This window comes from Mugil cephalus, chromosome 16 (genome assembly GCF_022458985.1).
Source record: "Mugil cephalus isolate CIBA_MC_2020 chromosome 16, CIBA_Mcephalus_1.1, whole genome shotgun sequence".
Taxonomy (NCBI): Eukaryota; Metazoa; Chordata; class Actinopteri; order Mugiliformes; family Mugilidae; genus Mugil; species Mugil cephalus.
The window spans coordinates 1,638,489-1,648,145 of NC_061785.1; the positions used below are offsets into that span (position 1 = coordinate 1,638,489).

Genomic DNA, 9,657 nt, shown 5'->3' on the forward strand with positions numbered 1-9,657 from the left:
AAACTAAAACACTAAAATACACGGCAAATGATTTATTTTTTTCAAGGATGGTTTCAGTCATTTTAGGTAGTTAATATAATATTGATGAATGTTTAAGCGTCAGTTTCTTTGGTTAAATCAGGATGTGACATCATGGTGACCACCAGTTGCCATGCCAACCGCTCCATATAGAGACAATGGTAGAAGATATTTTATATATAATTATAATACAACATTTCCTTCTAAAGCAAAGTGTAATAATAATTAAATCAAAACACCAGTGAGTCTGGAGGAAGTGTGGGCGGAGCAGAGTCAGTTCTACAGGTGAAATTACGGAGTGGTGCTCCCACCCCTATAAGCTATTGCACAAAATATATTGATGAAACCAGTAACAGAGAATTTAATAAATATAGAGTGCACAAAAAAGGAACTATACTAGAGAAATCTCAGTATATTAAACACTATGTAGCCTTGTTCAACAGCACACATAGAACATATAGTATCTGTTTGTTTGGAAGCAACACCTAAATGCTTTCATATATGACACCAAATTTGTGCTTTCTTGATTTTCAAATTTGACTTGAATTATAGCCAACAGAATACTGACGTCCACAAGATGGGTGGTGGCCCACCACTCTCTCTCATAGAAACTGAACTGAAGGACCTCAGTCAGAGCTGTGGGCGACCTGTTGCTGAGAGCATCTTTGGGGAGGAGCTCATTGGGCCCCGCCATCCCTCAGGACACAGAGGCTCACATAAGAACTTAGTTATCTAAATTAATAGCATGTGTACATTCGTCCCTTCACTAGTGTTGGCTTAGTAAAAAACATAATTTCATCTTAGGCACCGTTTTCTTGTGGGACAAGGCTACAGCTCTTTTAAATTGACTGCTGCTGCTTTTCCAGATTCTTACTTGTTCTTCAGATATTATAATCTAATATCATGACCTGTTTTAAGGTGACCCACGGTTATGTTTTTAGCAGCTGCTGATGATATAATGTGTCTGGTGGAGCCTTCAGACCTAACAAACCTCCATGCTGTCATAAATACCCTTAATAGTCAACAGATTTTTGATAATGGGTATAACACAGTAGTATAACACAAAAGTTCTGTTTCATTACAGGATGATGAAGAAACCTCATCAGCTCCCACAGAAATGAGTTGTAGAGAGGCCTGTTGAGATTTACACCTTTTTTTAAATTCAACATCTGAAAGTTGATGGTGAACCACAATACAACTACACAAGGTATACTTACAGAAAAAGACAAATCTTGAAATGGAACAGATAAGACTGAAGTTCATGAAGAACAGAAGTACAACTGCTGGATCATCAGTGAGAGGTGGTGAGGTACCCACAAGTGGACAACTTTCAATTACAACAAAAAATTAACTACTGTACATTTTTCTTCCAGGAAATGAAGACAACCTCACAAAATGAGAGTTCGAGGAGGTGATGGGTCAATCAGAGATGATTCCTGCATATGGTGTCCCTCACAGCAGCATCATGAGCTGGATCAGGTGTTTGGTGACTATTCAAAAAGCAAAACTTGTTAGTTACCTGCAGATGGTGGCTTCAGAAGGATCTTAATTTGATTTCAGAGTTGGTTTCTTTGGGCGATGTTCCCATTTATTGTCACAAAAAAGTAAAGGTAGGTTAACAAAACAGAAATTACCAGGTTGCTTGCTGTTTCTCTGGATGTCGGTAAGAACTGTGACCTTTCCCACCACCGTCCAACTCAGACTAATCATCTCCCGATCTTAAGCAGCTGGGCAGCTGCTGGGTGTCAAGAAAGCAAAACTGAAACAATACTACAGCCTTGTGGTTAAAAGGTAAAATACACGCACAACATGACTGGCTCCTACACACCAGCCCCAGAATTTTGTTGGTGTGCACTACAATTACATAAAAATATACATTTCAAAAGGATCAAAAAGTGTGTGTGTGTGTGTGTGTGTGTGTGTGTGTGTGTGTGTGTGTGTGTGTGTGTGTGTGTGTGTGTGTGCAAATCTTCTTTCTTTCAGAAGTCAATGTCCATGACATGTCTCCAATAACATGCAGAGCTTTGTGACAATAATTATTTTATTAGAGTCAGGATTTATTTCTTACTCTTAGTTTTACTTATATTATTTAAAATGAATATTCTGTTCAATTTGCACATCACGAATTGCCTTAAAAATAAACAGGCTCCATTTCTGGACAGTTTGTAAGTTTTCATTCTTTAAACACTGGCACCGTTTCTAAAGTATCAGATAAAACCTGAACCAGACCCAGACCTGGTGCTACCCTTGTCTAACAGGCCCAAAATCTGGTGAATAAAATGAATCATATTTACATGTTTTGTGTATGTTTTTGTCATTTTATTGGGTCGACATTGAAGCTTCTGCTGGATGTGACGTATGTGGCGCTGGAGGCTGCAGAGGAGAGTTTTTGAATTGTTCCAAGTGAGTTTTTTGCTTTAGTGACGACATCATCTCACTATATGAGACACATTCTGTTGTATATCCTTATGTTGTTGATGGCTTCTATAGCAGCGGCGTCCTAAAAACCGTGTTAAGACATGTTTTGAATGTGCTTGATCTCCTCACAAACAGTAGCATGAAAGTGAGTTGCCTGCATGAAATGAATAGTTTTCTGAACTGAACTGAAACGTGGTGTTGAGTGACTGCATCTCAAATGTCCTTGGTGTGTTTTGCAAGCACTTGATGTTTGGACAACCATCTGTTGAATAGTTGTAGTGCTAAACTATTGTGCTCATAATAACAATGTCATCCACAGAACAAATTCCTCCGTGGCTTTGTCTTGGAGCAGTGGGAGATACTCCCTTACCCACCGCTTCCAAAATAAATTTGACAGATACTGCACCTGTCTCCATATATGTTTGATGTACATGCCATTCTCATCAAAAAGTCCAAAAGGAAGAAGAGATTTTGGCCTTTATCAGAAGAATGTGGTTGGGTGTAAGTGTTTCCAGGTCATTAGGGTCATCAGACAGTTTAGTTATTGGGCTACTGTTGAGAATGGCTTCAATCTCAAAGAATAGTCCAAAAGCTCTCATCATCCACAGTTTGCTGTTTGACAATGGAATACAGCACCTTTCTTATGAGGCGAATGATCTGCCCCCATGTTCCACCGTAGTGAGATCCAGCAGGAGGGTTGAATATCCATGCTATTTCTCTTCTTGCCAAAGCACTTTGTATTTCGTTGTGATCCAGGGCTCTAAGAGCCCTTAGCTATCTTTCAGCTCCAACAAAATTGGTACCGTTGTCTGATCTGAGGCTGGAGACTTGCCCACATCCACACATGAACCGTCGAATGGCATTTATGCATGAATCTGTTGAAAGTGAGTGGACTGCTTCAAGGTGTACTGCTCGACTAGTCATGCATGTGAAGATCACGCCATACCTTTTGACCAGGAAGCGACCTCTTTTGATGTCAATAGGGCTGAAATAATCTATGGCTACATTAGTAAAGGGGGCAAGTCTGGCAGGACTCTTTCAGCTGGAAGGTCAGACATTTTCTGTCACAAACTGTCTCCCATGGATAAGGAGGGCGCATTTTGAGAAACATAAAGAGGCTGGAGGTTTAGCATTACCAAGTTTTCTACAATATTACTTGGCAGCTAATATTTATAAATTGTTATACTGGGTCTCTGCATTTTATGAGGGGGGGTGGACCTGTATGGATTGAAATAGAACAACATTCCACCCATCCTGTTCTCCAACTCTCCCTTGAAGGCGACAACAGATAACACAATCAGCAATGAATTTTCTGCAGGCTGGGTTTGCATTTGTTATCCAGTAGGTTTTTCAAAGTGTAGATATCATATGATTACGTCCAGCATGTCCCACTTGCTTGTGAATATGTTGTAAGATAAGTTTGGATATGGGCTGATCTTTAGACAGAATTATTGGATGTTTTACTGTCTCAGGCATGGATGAGGGATTTCCCTGTGAAATATTTGCTGTTGGCAGAGACGTGCAATTTCCAATTCTGCATGAGAAGTCATCCAATGTCAGTGGTTGAACCTTTGTCTTTGCTTTGTGTTTCTGATGTCTTTTGTTCTTATTGCACATTTTACCTTGTTTCCGTAGGACCTTAACTAAAGTTATGGCTAGTAGATTGGAGTCTGTCATACATACTGTGATACATCCAGATCAGACTGGTTTTATTACAGTGCGGTAACCTTTTAGCAATATATGCAGGCCTTTTAATATTCATCATTCTCCGGAAAAGTCACAATCAGCAGAGGTCTTGCTCACCTGTGACGCACACAAAGCATTTGATCGTATTGAGTATGAATATCTATATGCAACAGGCTCCGGCCACCCTCTATCATATGTTTTGGGCATGCCCAGAGTTGGTACCGTTTTGGTTCTCAATCTCTGACACATTTTCTTATATCTGCAACAAAGAGATAGGCCCTGCTCCTCAAATCGCACTGTTTGGTGCGGCCTCTGTTGAGGTGGTGATATCTACGACACAGTCGGGTGCCATCACCTTTTTCATCCCCACTAACCAGACGCCTTATTTTGTGTAACTGGAAATCAGTTAGGCCTCCCACACACAGGCAGTAGGTTGGGGATGTAATGGCACATTTGAACCTCGAGAGATTGAAACACTCAATCAGGGGATCAACCCAGAGGTTTTACAATGTCTGGCAGCCATTTCTGAACTATTTTAATCTGGAAATCCCAGCTAGGGACACTGAGACTATAACTTTATTGAATCACAATCTCTGTAATGGACTTTACTTTCCATATATTTTGTGACTGCTGTTTGCAGCCTTGTTGACTGTATTGTATGTGTTTGCAAGTATAAAAAGCCAATAAAAATATCTGAAAAATAATACCTTGTTTCCTTAGCTGTTGAAGCAGGTCTTTAAACTTCAAAAACCAGGCAACTGAAATTTTCAGTTGTTCCTAATCTGAAAAATAGTTCAGAAGCTTGTTCATAGCATTGGATGCATCATCATTGTTCATAGCACTGGATGCATCATAAACAACACAAGCATTAACCATGAGGTCCTGTTTGACCTCAGGGTCATCCAAGCTGACAGCAGGTTTGTTTACCTCCTGTTTTGGCCAGGTCCTTTCCTCAACCAACAGAAACTCTGAGCCATCACGTTTTAGAAAATCATCAGCTGACAGTCCTCTTGAGGCCTCAACAGTGAGGTTCCGTTTAGATCCTATTTACCTCCACTGAGCCACCTCTGTAGCTTCTCGTCTAACGACTCTGTTTGCTACAAATGTGGAATCTCTTTGTTTCACTTGAAATGTTATTAAGCACAGTTGTGCTATCGGTCCAGAACAGTAACTGGTCCAGTTCCAGTTGAAGCTCTCTTTAAATCATCTTGTCCACTCTGACAGCTAATACAGCAGCTGTGAGTTCAAGCCTTGGAATTGTGGTTTGTTTCATGGGAGCAACTCTGGACTTTCCAACCATGAAAGCAATGCTTACTTCATCAGAGATGCCTTTCGACCTTAGGTAAAAAACAGCACCATATCCATACTCACTAGCATCTGAGAAGTGATGCAGCTGTGCATTGTTTACCTTTCCAAAGAGTCTGCACACCAGTGCAATCCAAGAGCTCTTTCAGCAGGTAAGCTGTCTTTATCCAAATTGAGCTCTTTGAATGCTTTGGAACGATCTCCCTCAGGGATGCTTAACTGCTCGACTATTGCTCATCCACTTTGAGAGTTGAAAACCTCCTTTGGCACATGCAGCAGAGAGATCTCGTACCATTTGCAAAGCTTCCTGTTCTGAGGACACAGACTTTAAACAATCATCCACGTAAAGGTTTTGCTTGATTGTCTGTAACACTTTGCCACTGTAATGCCCTAACGCTGGATCCTGCCCCCGTGCCTCCTGGCCGCCCACCAACAGAGAGCTTGTCTTTGCCTTGGTTTGTCTCCAGCTGTTGGCCCTGTCAGCTCAAGTGTCAGCAGAATCCCCAACTAACCTGTGCTTGTGCATCAGTGAAATCGGTTGTTTCTGCTGCCTGTCACTACTGGATCAACTGGTGACGCTAACTATGCTAACTTTACTTGGACAAACTGAGAGACATCAGGAGTGCAGAGTGCTGCAGATGCATTGCTGGGTTTGAATGAATAATTAATCAATTAACTGATTAATTAAATGATCTTAACAGCATCAGTGGTTTGACTTGAATTTTTTAATTTCTTGTCACTCAAATCAGTGTCCACTAGTTATTTTGTAAAGGTGTTGTCTCTGGAAATAAATCAGCGTGTCATTGGTTTTACTCTGCAGTAGCATTTGATCAAAACAAACTTTATTTATAAAGCACTTTTAATACGGATGAAACACAAAGTGCTTCACGTGGAGTAAAAACAACAAACAGAAACGAAATCAAGAAGTTCCACTGTTATTGTAAGATCGTTCACATAATATTTCATAGTGAACAGTTAACTTTGATTTTCTCCATCTCTCTGTGTAGTTTCTTTTAATTTGATGTCATGAATCTATGAAAGAAAAGAAACCTCTCTGTCCTGCATTTGGGTTTAAAGCATTTATTAAATTTCGATAAAAAACATTTGAACAGGAACCAGGCGATAAGACTCCCTGTTCAGAACCAGATCAACGTCCAGAGGGAGGATGAGAAACCAGCAGGTGCAGTTAATTTGATCAAAGTCTCAACCCTCAAAGTAAAACTAAAAAGTTGTGGGAACCAATAGTTTGATGCCAGATGGAGATCAGTATTTTTCCACCAGCTCAGTGAATATCTTATCAGTCTGAACCAGACCTGGCTGATCTATAAAGCTTCACAGCTCTCACTGTTTGCTTCTCTTTCACCACAACTCTGACAATGAAGGTAAGTCTACAACTTTATACTCTCAGAATTTATCAGGACATTTATTTCTTAACAGGTTTGTGTAAAAACCTCTTAGCATTAACTAGACTCTAGTTTACTCCTCAGAACTACCAAGTGAACCTTGAATATAAAACTCATAAATATCTAAAAGAAATATCCACTCGTATGGAATAAATGAATTAATATACATTTTCAAAAAACTGTTGAATTAAATTTGAATGATATTTAATATATACGTTGGACTATATTTGTCAAACATAACACGACAATGAGACCTAGAACTAAACACAAACTCTACTTCTTTTTTCATTAGAAATGTCTGGTTGTTCATTACATGTTCTGTAATGGTGCAGTTTGTTAAATGTTAAACACTTTCATCATGTTCTTACTTGCACTAAAACAAAGGGAAACATTTGGAGAGAATGTGCTGAGCTGAATGTGGCCCCTGAATTAAAATGTGTTTGACTCTATATTTGGTGTTTGACATTTAATTAAATAAAATAAACTTCAGTCTCTTCAGTTCCTGCTGCTGTCAGGACTCCTCGTCCTCCTGATTCCACTGGTGACCAGTGACTCCAGAATTCTTGTGCTTCCTGTGGACTGTGGTGACATCTATAACGATGACAACAACCAACCGAGTGGAGTGTACACCATCTATCCCATCGGATCCACGTCAGGAGTCCAGGTTTGTTCTGGAATAATCTGACTGTTGTTCAGTGTCGGGCTGAGAGGTTTTGTTTTACACTGTTGTTGTATTTCTGTCACTAGTTTTTAGCACTTTTAAGTCTGACATAGATAGAAAACCAGAGCTGTAAATAATGCTGCACATTTACAGATCATATCTCCAGTTCTGGCTGGAGACACATTTTAATTAATACCAGACATATTTTGATGTTTTAATCCATATCTGTGTTTATGTGTAGGTGTACTGTGACATGGACTCTCTGGGAGGACGTTGGACGGTGAGTTTTTAACTCCTCTTTGATATGATCAAGCTACTTCTGTTACCTGTCTGCTCTCCTATCAACAAATCATTCTTAGTCGCAGGTGTTGTTTTTTCTCAGTCTGGAGTTTTACATTTTTAAATGAAACTTGTCCAGAAACATCTGATGCACCAGATTTTAAGTGCTTACAAAAGCAGCTGATTCTTTAATGTGACAACATTTTGACTTTTGGACATAGTCGACCTCCTTCCCGTCCCCCCACAGGTGTTCCAGAGGAGGATGGATGGTGCAGTGAACTTCTACAGGCCCTGGGATCACTACAAGCTGGGCTTTGGTAACGCTGCTGGAGAATACTGGCTCGGTGAGACATGATAAAGAACCAAACATCAGACTCTGATTTGACGTCAAGGACATGGGTCCATAAAGATTTCTGTTTGTCTTTAGGTCTCGAAAATATCTTCCAACTCACACTGAGGAAAAAGTACGAGCTGTTGGTAGATATGGAGGATTTCAGTGGAAACAAGGTGTACGCTCGTTACTCCTCGTTTTCCATCGACCCAGAATCCTACGGATACACACTGAAAGTGTCTGGATTCACAGATGGAGGAGCAGGTGGGTAAATATACAATAACAACACGACAGAACCAGTTCAGTTCTGAGATGTTGGTGGTTTCATCACACTTTATTTATATAGCACTTTTCATGCAAAAAGAAAATGCAACACAAAGTGCTTCAGGGATAAAAACATAAAACCTTGCAAGAAACAAAACAAGAACAAGCTCATGACATTTTCTTTCAGAGTTCACTGGTAGAATTCACAGTTCATTGGTCCATCAATGATGAGCAGATGCAGCAGAACAGGCCCAAACCAGGACATTAGCGCCCCCATGTTTCATGGAGGGATGAGGTTCTGATGCTGGAATGCAGTGTTGGTTCATCTCCAAACATGACGATGCCCAAACATTTAAACCAAACTATTCTACTTTGGTCTCATCTGTCCACTAAACATTGCCCCAGATGTTCTTTGTGGACAGAGAGCAGTGTCTTTGGTTGATCAGTGGATTCTTCAACATGAACATCAGCCAATGAGAGAGAGGCCTTTAGCTGCTTAGAAGTTCCATTGTCTCTGATCTCCATCAGAATAGAACTGCACACATTAACTTGGAATGAGAAGTCTTCTCCAGTGTCCCAGTGTTTAGTCACAGTTAATCATGATGATCTGCAAAGACAAGATGCTAAGAGAGAAGTTAGACTAAATGAAACCATCTGTTAATATGTTTTTGGCTGTAGATGAATTTCAACTTTTTCTTCAACTTGCAGGAGACAGCCTGACATATCACAATGGACAGAAGTTCTCCACTTTTGACAAAGATCAGGACCCCTCAACTTCAAACTGTGCCAGAAAATATCTGGGGGCGTTCTGGTACAATACTTGTCACTATACAAACCCCAACGGAGTTTATCGCTGGGGAGCAGACGATACTATCCCTGCTGTTGGAGTGCAGTGGTATCAATGGAAGGGTAATAACTACTCCCTGAAGTCCATCAGCATGAAAATCCGTCCTGTGCAGTAAATCTCCAGGACAAACTTTATTTTTTTTCCTAATCTCATTAATTATGTCGTTCTATATGTGTGATTAGCATGAGATTAAAATTAAACCTGAAACAATGGAAACTGGACCTGTAACCAGACTCAGGTTGACTTGAAAAGTGTCAATAAAAATCTGTAGCTTGAGTGTGAGAGAAGGTTTTGGTTGGTTTTCTCTCCACACTCAGTCTGCTGTTGTAAACAAACTGTTTAGTTTCTGCTTAGAATCATTATTAGCTTCAATAAACGAAGAGCAAAGCAAAAACTCCTCTGATATGGTGCTGTGGTTGATTTTTACACAAATACTCTTAAAGGT

General features: G+C 40.1%; 1 protein-coding gene across 2 annotated transcripts; it reads left to right on the forward strand.

Moving 5' to 3' along the window:
• The first annotated feature begins 6,669 nt into the window (after nucleotides 1–6,669).
• On the forward strand, nucleotides 6,670–9,606 carry LOC125022887 (microfibril-associated glycoprotein 4-like). 2 transcript variants are annotated; one of them, XM_047609871.1, is made up of 6 exons: nucleotides 6,670–6,809; nucleotides 7,321–7,494; nucleotides 7,733–7,771; nucleotides 8,018–8,114; nucleotides 8,198–8,365; nucleotides 9,074–9,606. In XM_047609871.1, exons 1-6 carry the CDS (start codon nucleotides 6,804–6,806, stop codon nucleotides 9,325–9,327), a joined length of 738 nt encoding a protein of 245 aa, XP_047465827.1. In that variant the 5' UTR covers nucleotides 6,670–6,803; the 3' UTR covers nucleotides 9,328–9,606. The 2 variants fall into 2 exon arrangements, with proteins under 2 accessions (XP_047465827.1, XP_047465829.1); XM_047609873.1 differs by having other exon boundaries at nucleotides 6,755–6,809; nucleotides 7,330–7,494.
• The last annotated feature ends 51 nt before the right edge of the window (nucleotides 9,607–9,657 follow it).